Source organism: Pituophis catenifer, unplaced genomic scaffold, assembly GCF_029215685.1.
Source record: "Pituophis catenifer annectens isolate HBS135680 unplaced genomic scaffold, rPitCat1.0.hap2 SCAF_6, whole genome shotgun sequence".
NCBI classification, from domain to species: domain Eukaryota; kingdom Metazoa; phylum Chordata; class Lepidosauria; order Squamata; family Colubridae; genus Pituophis; species Pituophis catenifer.
The window spans coordinates 61,455,019-61,477,329 of NW_027256886.1; the positions used below are offsets into that span (position 1 = coordinate 61,455,019).

The 22,311-nt window shown below is 36.6% G+C and overlaps 1 protein-coding gene across 1 annotated transcript; it reads left to right on the plus strand.

The window, feature by feature from the left end:
- Nucleotides 1-1,285: 1,285 nt before the first annotated feature.
- On the plus strand, nucleotides 1,286-22,311 carry GLRX3 (glutaredoxin 3). The gene is made up of 11 exons (XM_070945783.1): nucleotides 1,286-1,412; nucleotides 6,424-6,532; nucleotides 8,790-8,864; nucleotides 9,387-9,588; nucleotides 14,838-15,010; nucleotides 15,098-15,159; nucleotides 16,961-17,018; nucleotides 17,973-18,025; nucleotides 19,625-19,664; nucleotides 19,747-19,839; nucleotides 22,042-22,311. The coding sequence occupies exons 1-11, from the start codon at nucleotides 1,330-1,332 to the stop codon at nucleotides 22,090-22,092; spliced, it is 999 nt and encodes a 332-aa protein (XP_070801884.1). The 5' UTR covers nucleotides 1,286-1,329; the 3' UTR covers nucleotides 22,093-22,311.

A 22,311-nucleotide genomic window follows, 5' to 3' on the forward strand; every position in this document is an offset into this window, starting at 1 on the left:
CACAATTCAAGAAATGCAATTATACAAACACTGGAGACATTTATCGTTTTAGAAAAGTCAGGTTGCACTCCAAAAAGATTAAATAATTCCTAAAGGGAAATCAAGATTCTTAGGTGTAATCCAGAAAATATTAATTTTTGGTGAAAAACAAGGAAAGTTGAAATGTTTGAAATCTGGTTAATAGTAAAATTTAATTTATATGCTGCCCGACTCTCGGTGGTTTATAATGGCAAAGATTGAATGGTTAATTCCTAAGGACGACTAGGACTGGAAAAACAGAACAGAATAAGAAGTCTTCTTATTCCCTATACCAGGGGTCAGCAAGCTGTGGCTCTGGAGCTGCATGTGGCTCTTTCACCCTTCTGCTGTGGCTCTGTCACTCAAAATATGTGTCACAACTGCCAATGTGCGACACCTGCGGCAAACGATTTATTAAGCTTTTCAACCCCGGTAGCCCAAACATGGATAAATCCAAGAAAAGTTTCAGAAGAAAACAGAACGTTTAATTCGACTACTCGTTTTGTGGCCACTCAAGAAATAGTCAGTCACGGGAAGGGTTTTGTGGCTCCCAGTGTTTTCTTTTCTGTGGGAAATGGGTCCAAATGGCTCTTTCAGTGTTTAAGGTTGCAGACCCCTACCCTATACCATTCCAGAGAAGTGGCTGTTGTCTCTTCTTAAAAAGCCTCCAGTGATGGAAGGTAGGAAATGTTGGGGTGGGGTGGGGGGCAGAGAGAGAGAGAGAGGGAGAAACAATTACAATTAGTATACTGGAATTTATTTGTATCTGTATTTTCTTAGGGAGATTAAGATGATATACGAGGGGACGTCGCCTCATTTTTCTTCTTCACAGAAACTCGGGTTTCTTAACCTGACAACTTGTTCAAAGTCACCCAGGGAACCCTCGGAGATCAACATACATCCAGAAAAAACGCACGTTTGTTTTATTTATTTATTATTTATAAAACAGCCGACAGCTTGAAGCACCCTTTAAATTGGTTCAAAGCATCGTTCATGTCAGGGTTCACAGCGGGGAACCCGTCGAAGCTCAGCTTCGGAACTCCCGTCTCCATTCGCTGCATAGAGTTCGAATCTTCCCTCCGGCGACTTCTCAGTCGCGCTGCCCGCTCCCCATGCAAACAATCGCTCTATCTAGCTTCTAGCGCAATAGACTTCTTCGACGAGACTGTCCGAATCCCGGCACGCATGCGCGGGATTTCAGCTACCATTCGGGAGGCAGGAGCCAACTTCGGAAGGGTGGCGCATGCGTGATAAAAGAACGTCACGAATGGAGGGATAGTCCCCCCCCCTCTTTTGAGATCAGAATCAACGATGGCGGCGGAGGGAGCAGCGGGAACCTTGCTAGAAGCGACATCCTCGGCCCAGTTCCAGGATTTGCTGCAGCGGCCGGACAGGTGGGTATCCGGTCGCCGTTTCGCGGTTATGAGGCTCCGTTGGGGTTTCCTTGGGGCGGGGAAGGGAAAGGAAGCCACTGCCAAGTATCGAAATTGCCGCCTGGCTGGTTCTGCTGGGGCTCCGCTGGAGATTTAAATGCGAAAACTTTCATTGCGGACAGTCCTACCGTTGGGGTTCATCTTTCCTTATCTCCAACCACCCTTGGATTAAAGTTTTTGCTGGCTAAGGAATAGAAGATGGGGTCCCCAAAGTGGACAGTATGTCGTCGTCGGCATCATCATCATTATCTATAGTAGGGGTCTCCAACCTTGGCACCTTTAAGGCTTGTGGACTTCAACTCCCAGAATTCCTCAGCCAGCAAAGCTTTGAAGAGATTTAGCTTCTCATCCAAGAAGCTTCTTCAGCACCGAAGAAGCTTCTTGGATGAAAAGCCAAACCTCTTCAAAGAAAAACAAGAAAGTCCACTTGCCTCTTGAAAAAGCACCTTTGGGACAACTATAACTTGCATGTCTAAAAATCTCCATAGACTTCTGACTATTATAACATTATTAGTTAGTTAAACTAGCAATTATTAAATTATTTTCATGATATAGTTTGTTGATCAACAGTTTTACCCTGTTTTCTGACATAAATGGTACTAGTGGACCTGTCTTGATGCATGCATATCAACAGATACACACACCCTTACACAGTCTTATTTGTTTGACCCCATACCAGAAGATTTCCCATGCTTTTTTTCCATCTCCCTGCAAATGGTCATGGTTTTGTCCATGAAGGAACTGATGTTGTTAAAGAGTTTGGGGACCCCTGGTCTAGGGTATTTTCAGGTTGTCTGATTGGGGAAGGCTAGCATGAATTGAGAAAGCTTTCCTAAGAGTAAGACAGTAAGTTTATTTACAGAAGAAGTTTATTGATTGATTGATTGATTGATTGATTGGTTCAATTTATATGCCGCCCTTCTCCGGAGACTCAGGGCGGCTTACAATGCGTTAAGCAATAGCCTTCATACTTTTGTATATACCTGCTTAGTAGGGCTTTTGCCCCCCCCTCAAGCGATGTTCTTTTTATACAAAGTCAGTTCATTGCCCCCACAATCTGTGTCCTCATTTTATCTACCTCGAAAGGATGGAAGGCTGAGTCAACCTGTTTTACCCTGTTTTCTGACATAAATGGTACTAGTGGACCTGTCTTGATGCATGCATATCAACAGATACACCACACCCTTACACTCTTACACAGTCTTATTCGTTTGACCCCATACCAGAAGATTTCCCATGCTTTTTTTCCATCTCCCTGCAAATGGTCATGGTTTTGTCAAACTTAATTGCACTTTGTCTTCTCAGTCTGCAGGTCTCATTTTAATCCCATTCAGCATCTTTTCTGTAAACACTTATGACATAAAGGAAGATGTTTCTGTCAGTATATGGCAGTCATTTATCTGCCCATCACATCAGCCATAAGACCTGGCGCTCTTTAAATACCATATTCATCCCCCAGTCTCTCTGTTCATGTTACAATGAATGGGCTTCTTGGAGGGAAGATGGTGTTCAATAGAGCAGCATCTGAGAATGATGAGACAGAAGTAAAAGGCTTTATAAGTAGTCTGGATGGGCATGTGAACAATGTAGGTCAATCCATCTGGGAATATTGAGTCTGAATAAAAAAGAGATTTGTGACAAATATGTTAATATGTCGAGTCCCACAGATTTCAGTAAAATCATGTCTGGATTCCACCTACTAATACAGGGTGTTGACAGGTTGCCTCCTCTCTGTTCTTTAACTGTAGAACCTTTCTGATAAAACTCTAGTTCTTCAGTATAATGTTTGCCAGATAGGTTGAAATTAAAGCAAAAGATGCAGGTACACTAAAAAAGTGTACCTGCATCCTCCAAAGGAGGATAATTAAATGTAGTATCTCATCTTTAAATTCTTTTATGTTATTTGCCATTAATAAATAGGTGAATCCTATGTTGTGAATGCATATAGGTTGTCCTTAACTTATGATACAATTGGGACCATTTTTTTGCCATGGTTATTAAGCAAATCAGTGAAATTGCATGAATTACATGCTCATTAAGCAAATCCAGCTTCAGCCATTGATTTTGCTTGTCAGAAGCTGGCTGGGAAGATTGTGAATGGCAATTACATGACCTGGGACACTGCAGACATGCCAGTTGCCAAACACCTGAATTTTGATCACATGACTGGGGAGGCTGTGATTGTTGTAAGTTTGAGTACTGGTTGTAAGTCACTTTTTTCAGTGCCATTGTAACTTTAAAAAGTCACAAAACAAACGATTGTAAGTCAAGAACTACTGTAGTTCTCTGGTTTCTTATGTGTATTCTTTAATTTTTTTCACTGAAAATCAAATAATTTAGGCAGAAATTTGGTTTGCTACTCCAGTTACATCTTGTTTCTTATTATTTTTACAACTGAATTGAACTAGAGAGGGAATGCATGAACTGTGTGTATTATTTCTGTAGAACTAGTTTTTGTGCTGAGCAAGGTGGTATTAAAATAAAACCCTGATCTTGCTGAATGTAGAGTTTGGCCCCAAGGAGTCTTGCAACCTATGAATATGTATGAATATAGAGGTGAGAGAAGGGCATTATCTCCTTCACATTTTAGAAAATGAGAATGAGAGCACTAAGCTGTATTTCGGTGGGAAAGGAGGAGTTTTGCAGTGACTCAGCAGGACAAAGCTTTAGTCTAAGCTGTACTAATTGTTTTTCTTACATCCTGGTACAGTACAGTTTTAAGAAATAGATACAAATCCGTTTTAGATACAATTATTCTAGGTGAAGGTAGAAATAATATAGTGCATTGAAATGAAATAAAAATATGTGTGGGAAAGATTTAAGAATTCTTTCTTCTATATCCCTTACCGAAGTATCTTTCCAAAGCTGGAATGTGTTTGTATCCTAAATGGTGTAAAAAAAGAAAATAGAAAGTTAAAAAAATATAGCAAAGAACAAGAAAAATATATGAAGAAATGACTTTTCCAATAGCCCAATAAGAATAAACAATTTTAGTAACTTATTCTCTTAAAATGTAAAAAATGATCTTTCTCCCATATCCCATCTCATATCTACAAACAAATCCACAAAACTTTGTCATTACCATTCTGATGTCGGCAAACGTTCATTAAATGTTAACAGAGATAACAATGTATATTTTAACCTTGATAAAAAAAACCTATACTTCTAACAACCATGATATTTTTGGCCCTTCAAATAATGTTCTAGAACTTGATTCTTTTTCATTTTATTCTTTGTCCCTTCTTATAAAATTCTTCAAAGCTTTAACAAATCTCTTTTGTTCAATATAGGAAAATTATTCAGACCACTCTCTTGTTTATTATTTTATATCTCTTTTACATATTCAGGTATAAGCCAATTTCTTTTGTAGGTCCATTGTAGCATCTTGTTCCATATCATGCAGCCTGCCATTTTTAATCCACTTTAAGATCAGTATGGCAGGGGTCCCCAACCTGTGGGCTACAGCCCACTAGTGGACTGTGAGAGGATTGCAACCGGGCCATTGAAATGGCCAGCGTGTGCGCGCATGTGCACGCGCACCCTCATTTGCATGAACAGTGGGCAAGTGTGTGTGTATGCTCCATTTGTGTGAGCAGCAAGCATGTGTGCACATGGCTCACACAAATGGAGCTGCATGTGCATGCTTGCCAGTTACTCATGTGGAACCAACCCTTGCCCCCCTCACCAGCCCGCAAAGCTAAAAACGTTGGGAAACTGTTCTACAATAAAACTTGTCCCTCTGCCATAACATCTTTTAAACACAGCTTATCAATAGTAGCAGACACTGTTAAAATTAACTTCTGGGTCCATTGTTTAAAAATACTCTGCAATGTATGCAATGTTAAAATATTTTGCTCCATTTTTATATTAGTAAGTCAAATTTAACTGTTCTTTTCCTTTAATTGTAATATTTAGTTTTAGTTTATTTTAGTTCCTTTAGTTCCTTCAATATGCCAACCTATCCTTTTTTTTAAAAAAAAAAAAACAATAAATCATTTTTTGACGTTTTCCCACAGGAAGGACTCTTATAATTAATTCCAAAATTTTAGTACCTTAGTCTGTGTATATTTTCCCAGCAACAAAGTTCTAGTCATTCTTTGCTATTTATTCCAAAGGTTAAAAAAAACTTTAAACTTGTATTTAAAATGCTAAGATTGAAGTTTCAGGCTAGTTAATCCAAAAGTTCCTTTTAGCTGAAAAGCAGTTAAAGCAGTGAAAGTGATTTGAAAAAAAAGCATGTGGTTTGAGCAAGATGGCTATTCCCTTGCCTCCCAGAGTTCTAAACCCACTAGAAACTACTGTCTTGTAGTCTCCTTGCAAGGTGCAACTGACTGGAACACTTGTGGCTGATCTTAGGTCCTCTCCGTATCTGGAGTGGAATTATGAAGAGCTGATCAACTTTCTGGCTCTTCATTCTACCAAGGTCACAACTCTGTTTTTAGAAGAACGGTCTTCATTTTGTCCCTGGAAGTTTAAAAAGTGAAAAAAACATTTCTTTTTTCATAACTTTCTATGCAGAATGTTTTTAACTACAACTGAGAAGTAGGAGTTGTGTACCAACAATTACATGAGAAGGTACTTTCAACTTTTGTAACCCTTGTGGTTATGCAGAGAATGGTTGGATTGGAAGTCTTTGATATTCAGTTTCCCACTGAGGAGCAGCTGTCAGGATCTATTCTTTGGCAGCAGTAAAGAGGATGTGAAGGGAACGGCAATGAATGTGAGTTGAATTTGGATCAGCCTTGAGTAGAATCAGTAGGTATGCTGCAGGGAATATAGGGACTGGTAATGTATCATGTCAAAATCTTGATCCATTGCTACTGTCTATTTTGACTGACAAGTGGTTCTCTTTAGGCAAAAAGGAGGTTTTTTTCCAGTGCCAAATTCTTACACCGTGCCTCTAGTTGCTTTTTACATTGCTCTGGTCTGCAAAAATACCTGACTTCTATGTGTTTCTTTTTTTCTATTGCAGGTCTTTAGTGGTGGTTCATTTTTGGGCCCCATGGGCTCCTCAGTGCGTTCAGATGAATAATGTCATGGCTGAACTAGCAAAAGAGCATCCACAGGTTATGTTTGTGAAAGTAAGTCAATATAGGTGTGATTGCTGACTTTGAACAAAAAATGTGAAGTTATTCCAAATTAACTTAAAAAATGTGAATTGGGGCAAGTGAGTTTTGTTCAAACTCACAATTATTTTCCATTTTCATTGGTGGCATATCAAATGCTTTCTTTAGTACAAGTGAATATTGTTATACTCTTACTTTTAAACCAGGATAAACTGTTAAAATGATGATATAAAAGTGGGGGTAATGCTTGGCCATCCAGTACAGTACAGCAGTACAGACCTCACTCTGTACTAAACATCAGGATTGTGGATTGGGTCAACAGTGACAGTAAAAGCGGCTAAGTTCGAAAAGTTGTTGACATGCTTTATTTTTTAATAAATCCTATATAGAGGCTTTTGAGATTGATAGCATACAATAAGACCTTGATTTAACAGACTAATGAGGGAAGGGTCACCTTAGAGATGAATGTCAAATAAAAGGCAAATGGAGAATATGTATATAAGATGAGCAGAATATGTTTAAATGTACATAATGTGAACTGGTTTGCTTAGGATAAAATTTGTTGTCTGAAATGCAGTTTTTATCTGTTACATCCAAATTTGGATAAACTGAGGCCTACAAAAGACTTTATTCTAGTAAGAGTGTATTAATTATTTGATTTGTCATATGCTGCTGATTAAGCAGATCTCTCACTTTTCAATGCAGTTCAGGTGACCAAAATGCCTGCCTCTTTAAATTATATATATTAATACACAGTATCATGTACTGTCATCCTGGGTATGGGAATATTTACAATTTCTAGTAAGATGTTTCAAATAATCAAGGAAAAATAAGTCTACTATACATGTAGACATATATATCTCTGTGTTATAATATGTATACATGGGAATTAGTATAGAAAAATGCAAAATTGGTAAAAATTTTGAAGGGACAAGAAAAACAAATTCATTTTAAAAAGAAAAGTTGGTGTAACTGAAATATACATAACACATAGTTTTTTAAAAGATAAGCCTAAAATTCAGTCTATAATGCATTCTGAGTATTCATAGGAAATAAGTAGTAATATAGTGTTACAGGTTGTCCTTGATAATGACCCTAATTGTGGCAGGCAGTTCTGCTGCTAAGTGAACTAGTTACTAAGTGTTGTTTCATCTTGTAGAGAGGTGCAAAATTTATCCTATAGATCCCCATATAAGGCATTTCCCTACTTGGATACCATCCTGATGTGCAGACTTCAGCTCCCAGACGTCTTAGCTAGGACTGTGATAGCCAGATATAAGCTGAAGTCCTCAGATTTGGAAGAGAGCAAGTTTGAAAAAGCCTAAAGTGTTATGTACCTAGAGTTATATATTAACTACTTTTTCATAATTACAATGGTCAAATACATATGGTCAAATAATCAGATTTTGAGTAATTTAGATTTTAAGCCTAAAAGTCACCAACTCATACTCTGTCGTTATAATACATTTATATTACACATAAAAGACACAATTTGATTACTAAAGCATTATAATTAATGGCTTTATTATAATTATATATTATAATTAAAGCATAAATGTCTGTTACACTTGCTTATTTTCCATCCCCAAATTGTTCGGGCCATTAATAGTTTCCAAGGATGCAAAATTAGATCAGGACTTCTGTAGACGCCTCATTCCAAATTGCATTTTTGCAGTTTGATATTGGATTGTCAATTTCTCTTGTCAACTTAGTAGTGCACTAATACCTAACAGTCTTTCAGGAGTTAAAAACTAAAATGTACCAGGCATCAATAGTTTATTGAAGAAATACTCCTTTTTTTTGCTTCATAATTTGCAGAAGGCTGGAAATGTCAGTCATGATGTACTGCCTCTTGAAATTAGTCAATAGAGCAAACAGCAAGAATTGCTGTGGGCAGAAAATAAGCACTGTAATCATGACATAACTGGGGTCAGTGATTTATGGATTTCAATATAGTAGTAGCTGCATATGATTGAAAATTTACTAGGTCACTAGTGCACCACGAATTTTATTCACAGCCTCTAGGCATCTTTTGAAATGTGCAACAAAATAAAAACCTCTGAACCTGTTTTGACATGGCAGGCTCAGTGGATGACAAGCCTGCCCTGTGAGTTTCATTTAAATGCAAATGTGTCACAAACTTTTGTGCGGAAATCCTTTTTAAACATTTAACATGACTAAAAGAATAGTGTAGACAAGATCAGCCAGTGCAAACTAAACTATAAATAAGCTTTTGCAAACGAAATCATATTTCCTTCTTTTTTTAAAAAAGCTGGAAGCTGAAGCAGTGCCGGAAGTATCTGAAAAACATGAAATTTCTTCTGTTCCAACGTTCTTGTTTTTTAAGGTAAACTTACTTTATCTTTCTTGAATTAATGCTTTGGAGGAGAATACATTATTTCCAGATAAATATTTAAATGTTTATAATATTCAATTTATATAAAAATGTTAGGAATTTCATAATTAAACTATATAGAATTCCTATTTTTAAAATACTGCCTCAGAAGGTATTCCTGTTTTTTTAAATATTGTCTCAGAATCTATTTGCAAGAAACTACATTTCAGTTATTAACCATATTAAAATCAATTTGATACCTAAGCTCATTGTGTTGACTTAGTTATTAGATATTTTAGAAGCTGTGTTTTAATAATTTTGATTCTCATGCCCACTGATGGGTTTACTAGCTTACTATGCTCTGTTTCATTACTTCTCGTGAAATGAATTTTATACCAGCTGCTGTGTTTGAATTTTTCTTGTGGCTTTTAATATAGCAATATGATTTTGTTCTCTATTGTATGGTGATAGTTTTTAGAATTGTGTTGTTGTAGCCTTTGCAAATTGATCAAAGCGGCTATTGTCTGTTGACAGAATTCCCAGAAAATCGATCGATTGGATGGTGCTCATGCACCAGAACTGACCAAAAAAGTTCAGCGACATGCATCTAGTTTATCTCTTTCATCTGCGTCTGCTGATAATGAAAAGGAGGACCTTAATTCACGACTGAAGAAACTCATTAATGCCGCACCTTGCATGTTGTTTATGAAGGGAACACCTCATGAAGCTCGCTGTGGTAAGAATTATTTTAAATATTTGTGTGGTGGGACAATTTATTATATAAGAGCCGCGGTGGCACAGTGTTTAGTGTGCAGGCTGCTTCTGCTGATCACTGGCTGCCAGCAGTTTGGCAGATCGAATCTCACCAGGCTCAAGGTTGACTCAGCCTTCCATCCTTCCGAGGTCGGTAAAATGAGGACCCAGATTGTTGGGGGTGATATGCTGACTCTGTAAACTGCTTAGAGAGGGCTGTGAAGCACTGTGAAGCAGTATATAAGTCTAAGTGTTATTGCTATTACTATATACAATTTTGTGTTATAGGTTTTCTAAAAAAATCTGATCTCTGAATGCTCAGGACTGATCAGCATTCTTTTTAGCAATTCTACTAGTTCACTCATTTAGCCTGGGCGCTAAATGATGGAGGACACAGTTGCCTTGGTGCAGCTTAACTGCAGCTATGCTAGACCTAGGTCTGGTTTTCTAGGTTCAGGAGATTTAGGAGTTATTGTTAGGTTAAGAATACTGTACAGGTAGTCCTCAACTTATGACCGCAATTGAGCCCAACGTTTATGTTGCTAACTGAGAAAGTTGTTAAGTGAGTTTTGGCCCATATTATAACTTTTCTTGCCACATTTGTTAAGTGAATCACTGTAGCTGTTAAATTAGTAACATGGTTATTAAGTGAATCTGGCTTCCTCATTGACTTTGCTTGTCAGAAGATTGCAAAAGGGGATCACATGACCCTGGGACATTGCAACTGTCATAAATGTGAGTCAGTTGTTGAGCATCCGAATGTAAATCACATGACCATGGGGATGCTGGCAATGGTCATAAGTGTGAGAATGGTCATAAGTCGCTTTTTTAAGCGCTGTTGTAACTTTGAATGGTCACTAAGCGAACTATTGTAAGTCAAAGACTTCCTGTAGATCATTTTGGATAGAAAGGGGAACAGGGAAAGAGATAATAAAGGTTTAGTCCTATATGAAATATATGGAGAAAAGGTATGTAGAAATCCTTGCTTACAGAGATACTACTCTTGTTTTGACTGAAACTATTCCAACATTGGCAGAGACAAGTGATCAGAGTATAATTACTCCATTGTCTCTTAAACCACACAAAAGAAACCTTAACACTTAAAAGTATGATAATATTTTAAGTGTGGAAGATGGGCAAAGGGTTGGGAGTGATTTCTTTCGCATTTATAATATGGATCAATGAGCTACGCACTGGGTTTCTGAGGAGAAGGTGGCTTCATCCACTTCAGGGTAATGCCTGTATCCTTTAGGTCAGTACTGTATCTGTTGTTCTCTCTTTGGAAGGAGTTTAGGTGGGTTGGAACACCTGTATACGTGAGAATCATTCAGCTACATTTATTCTAAGTATATAAAAGATTCCAAGTTTGTTCATGAACTTCTATATAGCACCTAGATCATTTTTGAGCAATATTTGTTAGTAACAAAAAAATGGATCTCTTGTAATAATATATAATGGATTCATCTTTAAGGACATTGTTTGACGAATGAACCAAATGTTGCATCTACTTATTATCATTACTCTCGTCTTTACACAATTTTATTCAAATTTTTCTTCATTATCTTTTGTTTCAAAATATTTCTATCTCTACTTAATTTGCTGTGTATTGGCTTGCTGTAAGCACTGTACTGTATACATCATTTCTTTCATAGAAGTGCAGCTAATCCTCGACTTACAACCATCCATTTAACAACTGTTCAAAGTTGTAATGGCACTGAAAACAAAAATTATGACCGTTCCTTGCACTTAACAACCATCACAGCATCCCCACAATCATGTAATTCAAATTCAGGTGCTTGGCAATCAGCGTGTATTTACAATGGTTGCAGGGTACCGGGATTTCATGTTTGCCGTTCGCAACCTTTCCAGCTGGCTTCTGACAAGCAAAGTCCACAGGGGACGTTGGATTCATTTAATATTGTATGATTCACTTAGCAACTGCAGCTGATTCACTTAACAGTTGGCAAGAAAGGTCATAAAATTGGACGTGATTCACTTAACAACCTTGCTTAGCAATGGAAATTCTCATTCAGATTCACTGAGTTCAGTTACTGAATTTAGTGTAATACTGATTGATAAGCTATGCATGCATACTCATTCCAGAACAGCAATATAACCGGAATATAAATGAATGTGAAGAAGAGATGGGTTTTAGCTGTACTGTGCTATTCCTTGACTGCTGCTGTATCTGTCTATAAATCTCATGCACATTTATAACAACAGATTATCTGTATTTTGGCTCTTATTTCCTCAGGAAGATTACAACAATAGTTATGATGTATATTATAAAATTCTATAAGATTGCCTTATAAGCACCGTATAACTGTTCAGAACAGGATATCAACTACAAAGAGTTACTGGTTCTAAAGTTCCTAACAGATTGTGTCCAGACTAATTGGCATAAAAAAGGCAATGGTTTGACATTTGTATCTGAGTATAATTGAATTATTGGAATCAGCAGTCCTTATTATGGCTGGTATTTCATCACTGCCTATGTAAAATCTATTTACAACAATGTTATATTTCATCTGTGCCCTAGCTCCCTGCTTATAGGTGTTTTTGCTTGCTGACATCATTAGTATTACACAACGATTATATGTAGCTTTCCATCTCTTTTAGTGTACATTCTCATTATGCAGCCTTGGTCTGTACGTTCTTAAATATACACTTCAGTCGTGCTTTCATTAGCTTTTGCATTGCTCAGATTGCATTTGTTTTTTTAAAAAAAGTCAAATATTTTGTTATGGGAATAAAGTATGATGTTGGCACTTTACCCTAAGCATAATAACATTTTCAGCCTGCTACTTTAACCCTTAAAAATGAAGTCCCATCAATCAATCTTTTTGTCTGTTTATAGTTGCCTACAGCTAAAATAAAGTGTTGGTGCTCTTTTCTTTAGAAGCCTCTTACTGTAGAAATGAATTAATATATTAGTAGCAAAATAACCATCAGCAATCACCCTGTAGCTGTTTACTAATGAACTCCCAGATGAATGGGGAAAGAAGGGAGATCAGGATTCTTGTTTCACTCGAGGCAGTACAAGAACTTAATGCTTCAGTTCTACGAAGAAAAGCAACTTATACATCATATAAATAAATACTGTTTGCTCTTGGCTCAAAATGCAGATTATGAAGACCTCAAGCTACAGTACAAAACAAAAGTAATGGGAAAATTTGCCAGATAGAAATCTTGTATAGGTTGCTTAGAATGTGCACTTATTTTAAAACTGTCATAATATATCTGGTGTCTTGGAACTTCTTGTAAATTGGGCAATATTTTTCAGATACCGTGCAAAGCTGTGAATATATATAGCAACACATGTAGACATATAAGAAAGGTTTCTGTTTTGTAAGGAGAAAATTTAAATATAGTAGACAAGATTATATACACATGCACATATACAGTATAAATTTTGTTTTCTAGGTAGTTTTATTGCTCTTGTTTAAATGGAGTTAACAGTAAAATAATATGTTTGATACTGAAGTATAAATATCAAATATCACAGTTGTACAATTGAAATTAAGGAGATGGGTAAGTGAAACTATTTCATTGGGCCCTTTTCCTAAGTTCTCCACTTCTTGGCTGCTGCTCAGTTTTATACCTTGAATTATTAAAATGTTTGTTAACTGACATTAAGCAAAAATTCTCTGAGTCAGCCATAAACTTTTCATTAATGTAAACATATTTTCAACAGTGGCCACAGTTGGGGAGGAAGAAAAATATGCTATTAGGAGTTGATAATGATGCTGGAATAAAATTATGAGTCTTATATATTGTGTGTAGGAACCACATAAAATATAGAGTAACAAGGCTGTAAGGGACCCTGGAGCAGAGGTGGTATTCAGCAGGTTCTGACCAGTTCTGGAAAACCGGTAGTGGAAATTTTGAGTAGTTCGGTAAATACCACCTCTGACTAGCCCCGCCCCCATCTATTCTCTGCCTTCTGAGTCCCAGCTGATCAGGAGGAAATGGGGATTTTGCAGTAACCTTCCCTTGGAGTGGGGAGGGAATGCAGATTTTGCAGTAACCTTCCCCTGGAGTGGAGAGGGAATGGAGATTTTACAGTATCCTTCCCCTGCCACGCCCACCAAGCCGCGCCACACCCCCAAGCCACGCCCACAGAACTGGTAGTAAAAGTTTTTGAATCCCACCACTGCACTGGAGGTGTTCTAGTCTAACTCTCTGCTTGAGCAGGAGATCCCATTCTGGGCAGATCGTTGTCTAATCTCTTCTTGAAAACCTCCAGTGAGAGAACACCCACAACTTCCGGAGGCAAGCTATCCCACTGATTAATTGTTCTCACTGTAGGAAATTTCTCCTTAGTTCTAGGTTGGATTTCTTTTTAATGATCTTCCACACATTACTTCTTGTCCTCCCTTCAGTTGCTTAGTTTAGAGAATAGGCTGATCCTGTCTTCTCTGTGACAGCGTCTCAAGTACTGGAAGATTGCTATCATGTCACCCTCTAGTCCTGTGATGGCGAACCTATGGCACATGTACCACAGGTGGCATGTGTAGCCATATCGGTGGGCACGCGAGCTTGGGCCTTCTGGGCCCATCAGAAGTAGGAAAACAGACAGTTTCCTACCTCTGGAGGGCCTCTGGGGTGGTGGTGGGGAAGGCCTATTTTTCTCTCTCCCCAGCCTCTAGAGCCTTTTTACGAGTCTGAGGAGAGCGAAAATAGCCTTCCCCACTCCCTCTGGATGCCAGAAATGGCCCGTTTGCCAACTTATGGTGGGGCCGGAAGGCCCGTTTTTTGCTCTCCCCAGCCTCCAGAGCCTTTCTAGGAGTCTGGGGAGGGCGAAAATGGCCTCTAGAAGTTGACAAACAGGCTGTTTTCAGCCTTTGGAGTGCCTCTGGGGGGGGAACCGTTTTCGCCCTCCCCAGACTCCTAGAAAGGCTCTGGAGGCTGGGGAGAACAAAAAATGGACCTGCCATGCCATTGTGTGCGGGGAGTGTGGGGGGGTCATGTGCGCATGTGCGGGGGCAGGGTGCATAGAAATATGGGTGTGGGCACTTGCACGCGACCCCACCCCCTGCTCCTGGCACGCAATGGCAAAAAGGTTAGCCATCACTGCCGTAGTCCTTCTCTTTGTAAATCTAGACATATCCCTTTATTTTATCATAATTTAATTTTGTGGGAGACTTCTGTTAGTTTTAAGATTGATACAGTTTCATTAAAAATTGTGCTTTTTTTTCTTTTTGCCTCCCCCCCCCACCCGCAATCTTCCAGGTTTCAGCAGACAAATCATAGAAATTCTTAACAAACACAACATTTTGTTTAGCAGCTTCGATATATTTTCTGATGAAGAAGTGCGCCAAGGTCTAAAAACATACTCCAATTGGCCTACTTATCCTCAGTTATATGTAAACGGAGAACTTATAGGTGGACTGGACATTGTTAAGGTTAGAAATTAATATCATCTGTTTCTTTTTTTTTAAAAAAAATCTTATTAAAAAACTATTTTACGAATACACATTTTTGTATTTTAGGAGCTTGAGGCTTCAGGCGAATTGGATACAGTCTGCCCTAAGGCACACAAATTAGAAGACAGGTATGGTACATTTTGTTTTCGTAAAGAAGAAAATGGGTATATTCCATGTTTGAATTTAATTGCTGTCCACTTTGTAGCATTGTTAGTTTTCTTTTTCGTGCTACAAAAGAAAACCTGTACAACAATGTGTGATATGTGCGTCTTCTTTTTTCTTTTGTGTTTTCAGCTTGATTTCTTTTTTTTTTTTAATACTTAAGTGCAAGAATACATATTGCTATTCTACAAAATGACAATTGCGAAATCAGATTAGTCGCAACTAGTTCGGTCAGTCACCAAGGATGGAAAAAATATATCTGTATTCATTGGAAAACCCATAGGTTGTTATTCTTTATACTAATGGCTTAAGGAGAATTTATCTTCAGTTCTTTCAAATTCAAACACTATAATTTTTTTAAAATACATTATTCTTCCTGTTCCTCAAGAGAACATAAGTTACATAAAAAATAGTTATGCAAAATATTTCTAGATCAAAACACTTTTATCCCAGAATGTTCCATTCTGAGGTTTTGAAAGGCTTTTGACCCTATTTGAAATGACATGTTCCGGTTTTCTTTAGAAGTCGGAAAGGTGGGAATATTTCTAGTAAATTTGCAGTCATTATAATACTTCTTGTGAGACTGAAACTGATACTCTGGTGTAGGAATGTTCTTCAAATGTTCCCTTTGTCTTTATCCTGTTGACCAGGTGTCCCCAACCCCCGGGCCGTGGCTCACTATCGGGCCGCAGCCTGTTCAGATCAGAGCCGCAGAAGCGGCGGGTGAGTGCAGACGTCCATTTGCAATTCCACTTGCATGTGGATAAGACGGGTGGTCATGTGTACACACCTCCACTTGTGTGAGTAGTGGGTACATGTACCTGCCGCTTGTGCAAATGGAGCTGCACATGCATGCTGTCCATCGTTTGCATGGACCGATCCCCTCTGCCCCCCCTTATCCCCCCAGTCTGCAAAGCCAGAAAGGTTGGAAACCGCTGATGTTGACTACACATATTCATAGGCACAGATTTGCTGAGATTTTACTGTTATTTCATTATTCTTGTATATTAGCAATTCTCACTGTTAAAATGCTATCACAGAGCCTGTTAATTAAAACAGCTTTACTGCAGGATACTAACAAGGCGGAATGCAGAAGAAAAACACGTCGCATTATTTACAAAATATATTTGAATAATCATGATTATATTAGAAACTGAATAAAGTTGACCAAAGTGGTTTCAAGATACTAAATCATCACCACTGTTTTTTGGATTATTTTGAAGTAATTCCTACTATGTTCAGTAGAGATTAAGTGCTGTGATTCTGGCTGGACTTTTAAGAAAAAAAGTTAATGCTTGAGAATCCATTGCTAGCCATTTTTTAGAAATTTTTATCTTTATTATTGATATAGTTGCTTTTGGGGATTAGCCACTTCTGGTTTTATATTAAGCTTTGTTCGCCATTTTTGGAAATAAATGTTCCCTTTTCCTGTGTTTAAAATTATTATAAATTCATGACAATAATTGGAAGTCACTACTGTGTATGTTACATTAATCTTATTTCAAAAACAGACTAAATACTACTCTTTAATGCATTTCTAATATAAATCAGCAGTTGTAAAGAGCCAATTTTAGAGATTGTTTAAATCTATACATGGAAAAGCATTGTTAGAAAATAATTTTAAAAGCCATATCTTGTTATGAGAGAAAAAATAAGTAAACATAAAATCGTTGAAAGAACAGTGACATGTTTCAGTGAAATTCTGTTTTTGATCTATATTCTCTTACAAGTTAATGCCAAGATGTTATCAATCTTTTCCTTTTTTAGGCTCAAAGATTTGATAAACAAGGCCCCTGTGATGCTATTCATGAAAGGGAATAAACAGGTAAGATTTGTAAGAATGCTTTAGTTTGATGAACATTGTAACTTATTACAATAATGCATTAGCTGTTCCCAACTTTATGACTTCTATATACAATAGAACCATAGTGTCAGAATTCCCACCTATTATGGTTTGTATAAGAATCCTAAGAACTACAATCCCAGATTATGAAGGAATGTCATCTGGAAAATGTGGTCGAAAGGTCAGAGCATGAAAGTACAGTATTTATGTATTCCTGGAACTAGAAAGTATAACTCTATGTGTTTTTTGGCTAGAAAACTAACTAAATACAAATGCAAACAGCCATTTGTCATGAGAAAAGCGTTCCTGAAGTATAGTTTTTGAGGAGTTTGATAGTAACATTTGAGGCCAATACTACTTTATTGTTCCTGTTTAGTGACCATTTACAGTTGTGACAGCGATGAAAGCATAACTTTGTGACCAATCTTTGCATTTAGAACCTTTGCATGAAGGTCTTTAAAGGAAAGCTGAAGACATGATAATTAAAGTTGCAGTTTCACTTACCAACCACTTCATTTAATGCGAGTTCCAATTGTGGTTACTAAACAAGGACTACCTGCAACCATGCTTTCATGTATAGTTAGGTATATAGACATGTAGAAAGTTCACAGCAGAATGTACTGCATATCTGATAAACTGGTATAAATATCATTTTGAGGTGAAGACGGGGGGAAAATTGCTCACATTAATTTTTAGAATGTCTTATTTTTTGTTCCTTATTTATGAATTGTTCCAACCTGTTGCCTTCTAAATATTTTGAGAATTAAAATAATGTTTGAGTAGTGATCTACTGTCTTTTGAGGATTTCAGGTTGGAGAATGTAAACATCCAAAGACTATCTTAATTTTTTAAAATCTGTTTGCCACAACTTTAAAATTAATACATATGTGTTAATCTAGTAGAAAACAATGATTTGTTCTTTTATTCTTATTTTAGACGGCAAAGTGTGGATTCAGCAAGCAGATTATAGAAATTCTAAATAATACTGGGTATGCAACTAATGTATTATCTTAAATTTTGTTAAAATATGCCAGCATATTATTTTCTTGCATTATACATGATATAAACTAAAAACATTATAAAGATTAAAAACATCTTTGGTATGTTAATTCTTAGCTTTTTAATCTTTATAGTACTTTTATCTTTTCAATATCCATTAATTCTCTGATTGTATCTTTTGTTGTCCCCTCTGCATTTTTGCATTCTTCCTCTATATACTGGAAGGCTCTTTGTATCTGGTTGCCTACTATTATCATAGTTAATAATTAAATAGAAGAAAGACATTTTACCAGATTTGGCAACTAATCCTAACCCTAACCCCTCATTTCCATTCATCAGTTCTGTTGGTTCTCTTAGTGGCAAGCTGACTTGGACTCTAATAGTGTCATCTCAGTAGTCAGTTTAGGACTGTAATGCTAACCTTGTTAACTACATAATCAGAATTAGATCTCATGCTCAAGATCTTTTGTTCAGGTTTCCATCCCTAGCCCTCTTAGAGTTCACTTTAAATCCCCTTGATCAAGTTCAGTATGCTTTGATTATAAGAGCCATGGTGGTGCGGTGGTTAGAATGCAGTACTGCAGGCTAATTCACTGCTCACTCCAGCAGTTCGAACCTGACTGGCTCAAGGTTGACTTTTTCAGCTTTTCATTCTTCCGAAGTCAGTAAAATGAGGAGACAGGTTGTTGGGGGCAATACGCTGACTCTGTAAACTTCTTAGAGAGGGCTGTAAAGCACTATGAAAACGGTATATAAATCTTATTGCCATTGCTGTATTCCTAACCACTCTTTCTTGGTAAGTGTCAGGATTCTTTTTAAAAATTGTCTCCAGTTAGACTGATTGACTCAAAAGAGCCACAAAAGCAGTGAACTCTGGACAGGTGATTCTTTTCCCCCCAAAAAATCCCCCTATAAGAGTTTGGGGGTGTTTTATTTTGAAAAATAAAAACAAGGTATAAATTATGAAACTTACTAGTTTATATGTGTTGTATATAGCTTCTATCCTATATTACTATCCTATCCTATACTTACTATCCTATATTACTGTATAAATTACTATTACAACAATACTATCTACTTCATAGTAGTACTATTATATGGTAATGTTTTCTTCTTAAAAAAACTGTTCTGCCTTAATTTCCTCTCTCTGGAATTTCTTCTGAATTTTTTCTTCTATTTCTGACCAGGATAGAATACTTGCAAATTTCCATGTTGTGCTTCTATACTTGTACTTTTCCTTGCTTTGCCTCTGTAACTTTTTTTCCCCTGGACCATTCACTTGGTTTGAGGGGAAAAAACACCTTCATTTATGTGGCTGCATTATTCTCTTTGCTGGTGGCTGCAGAGCTGACAAAAGAAATGTCTCCTCCATTCCCCTCCTGCACCTGTTTCAAGATTGCAGCTTTATTGGCAATTCTGCCCATGCTGACATTGGGAGAAGCCTTAAATAAAATAGGGAAATAAAAAGGCAGCACAGATGCTGACAATTTTTCTAAGCAGGTTACTCTTTGAGAGTAGGCTACCTTTCAAAACTGTTAACTATTTCTTTCAAGGTGAAACAATAAGTCTCAATGTCTTTTTTTATTTAGTGTGGATTATGAGACTTTTGACATACTGGAGAATGAAGAGGTACGTTGTTCAAAAACAATTCTCTTATTACGGAGTTTAGAAATCTATAATGTGGAACATTAATCAAGTCTACATTTCTCAGGTGCGGCAAGGATTAAAGAAATATTCAAACTGGCCAACTTACCCACAGTTGTATGTGAAAGGTGAACTCGTTGGAGGTCTAGATATTGTTAAGGTGAGAAAAGAATAGTTGAGAAGTTTGTAACCATTTCATTTTTAAAAATAGACCTCTCGTTATCCATTTTGATACTTGATGTTCAGATTTATGATTTCTTTGTTGCTTATTCCTCAATTATAGTTTTAATGTCCTAAAAATTTGGGTCCAGGATTAAAGTTAAATAAATGGTAATAGCTTTATTACATTTTATCAGGGCCATATTATTGAAATGGGGCGTCCTTGGTGCTCTCTGAGCTTGCTTGTTTTCTTGCAGATGTTTTGCTACCCTAACTAGGTAACATGTTAGGTAATGAAACATCTGCAAGAAAACAAGCAAGCTCAGAGAGAACCAAGGAGCCCTCAATCATTAATTTGTACAAGTTTATTTCTGGTGTTTATGACATTTGAAATATTATGTCTTAAAGTTTTTTTTATAACCTATCATCAGCCTGATATATTGTAAAAAAAAAACCACCTTAAATCTTCATTGAATAGTTATACTACTACTACTAATAATAATAATGAAAAGTTGTTTCTTGACATCAATCAGTTATTTGTTCTAAGAGGTATCTCTCCTTACTCCCATGGGTGCATTTAAAGTTATTATTTGGTTTTTAGCTTTAGTCTTCAACATTATTTTTTTCCGGAAACAATATGTTTTGCAAAAAAAAGTGTCACATTTCTGAAAAAGAAGGTAAGATTTTATTGTATACTTTTAAAAAATGGCCCTGAAGGAAAAAATAGATCTGTATTTCTTGCTCCATCTTCTTATATTTGTCTGTGTGCACACAATGAACAAGCATTGACTTCTAAACCTAAATACTCTGGGGTCTATTCTTGTCTTCAGTGTTTTATAGCTAATATCAAAGTCATTGTATCTACTGGGAAGAAAGAATCAATAAGTCTCATTAGTTTTTTTTTAAATAGATTTATATTATTTAGCTCATGTAGTTATTTTTTTAAAAACAAATGTTCAGCAGTATACTGCATTCAAAGATTATACACTGTATGGTTTTAAGGAATGTAAGATATTTTCACTTTTGTTACATGTAGGTTCTATTAAATTTCCTTACATATGACACACATTATGTTTTGAGGCCCTAGGAATTGAGATGAATCAAATGATACAGTTCACATTTTAATCATTTTAAAAATCTACTGGGAAGTATTTTTCTTCGACAGTAACTATTTTTCTACATAGTTCTATTTAGCAATGTTCAATAAAAATTCCATTTCGGCAGGCAGAATCCTCTGGTTTCTTTTTGGGTTGATTTTAAAAACCATCTCCAATAATTGAATTTATTAAAACTATAATTAGAACTTGAAAAGTTCCAATAATAGTTGTTCTACATCATTATCTTTCTTTTTTTCCAGGTTTCTTTAGTTTCATTAACATAGAAATTTCTCAGGATGTTGCAAACTAATTGTAGGCCTTGCCCTATATATATATTTTTTAAGTCAGTGTCTTTTTTTTAAGTCAGTGTCTGTTGCTCTGAATTGTTCTTGCAAACAACCAAAGATATAATGAAATATGATTAACAATGCCAGAAAAAATCATGCTTATAACATTTACCCTTTTCCATTCATGTGATGCTCTCCCTGCTCATGTTTCTAGGGAAACACGAACAGGAATAAAAGTAGTGTAGAATGTATTCCAGACATAAAGAAAATTCTAGGTTCATTTGAGGGCTTATAGTAAGTAGTGGTAATACTTTCTAATGCTTAAGTCCCAGAGAACTGTTGCTGTTATGAATTACAGTACTGGGTTTAGATCATGAATGTCCAGCCTTTTGACTTGCCTGGGCTGGATTAAGTGAAGAGGAGTTGTCTTGGGCTGCATATAAAACATATAATAGATATAATGTATATAAATCATAAAATAATGTATATGATCTTGTGGGGCTGCATTCTAACTGTCCAGAGCCATATGAAACCCATGGACCATGTGTTGGAGACACCTGGTTTAGATGATGAAATCTTACTTGGTCTAAGGTAAAATTCATATCTGAGGCTAGAAAGACTCCATGAAGCTGTGCCAGATAAGATTTTATAGTTGTCATATAGCAAGTTTATATGACAGATTTCTAGAACACATTGGTAGATACCCAGTTAATGAATAAAACAGCTATAGGCACTGGACTTTATGCATCCAACTTGCTTTTTGGTAGAGCTTTTGTAATCATATCAGTCCCTGAATGTTTTCTCCCTTTCTTCTTCCAGGAACTAAATGAATCTGGTGAGTTATCATCTATCCTGAAAGTAGAAAATTGATGCAAATGGAATACATTGATCAAGACAACTGAAATACAAACATTATTATTGACATTTGCACTAGAACAGGTTACGACAGGAAAAAAAAACCCAGAATGCAGGTTTCTGACTTCCTTTTCATATCAGACCATACTAGAGAAGTATGTAAAATGTAGACATTCATACAACTGTAAACTTGTGAACATTTTCAGACTGGATTAAAATTGAAGTTCAAACATG

Bases quoted from the DNA above. Each gene is read 5' to 3' on its own strand.
- GLRX3 (XM_070945783.1), top strand. From the start codon at position 1,330: ATGGCGGCGGAGGGAGCAGCGGGAACCTTGCTAGAAGCGACATCCTCG. The intron at 15,011-15,097 runs GTTAGAAATTAA...TTTGTATTTTAG, and splicing joins GTGGACTGGACATTGTTAAG to GAGCTTGAGGCTTCAGGCGA. The intron at 17,019-17,972 runs GTAAGATTTGTA...TTCTTATTTTAG, and splicing joins TCATGAAAGGGAATAAACAG to ACGGCAAAGTGTGGATTCAG.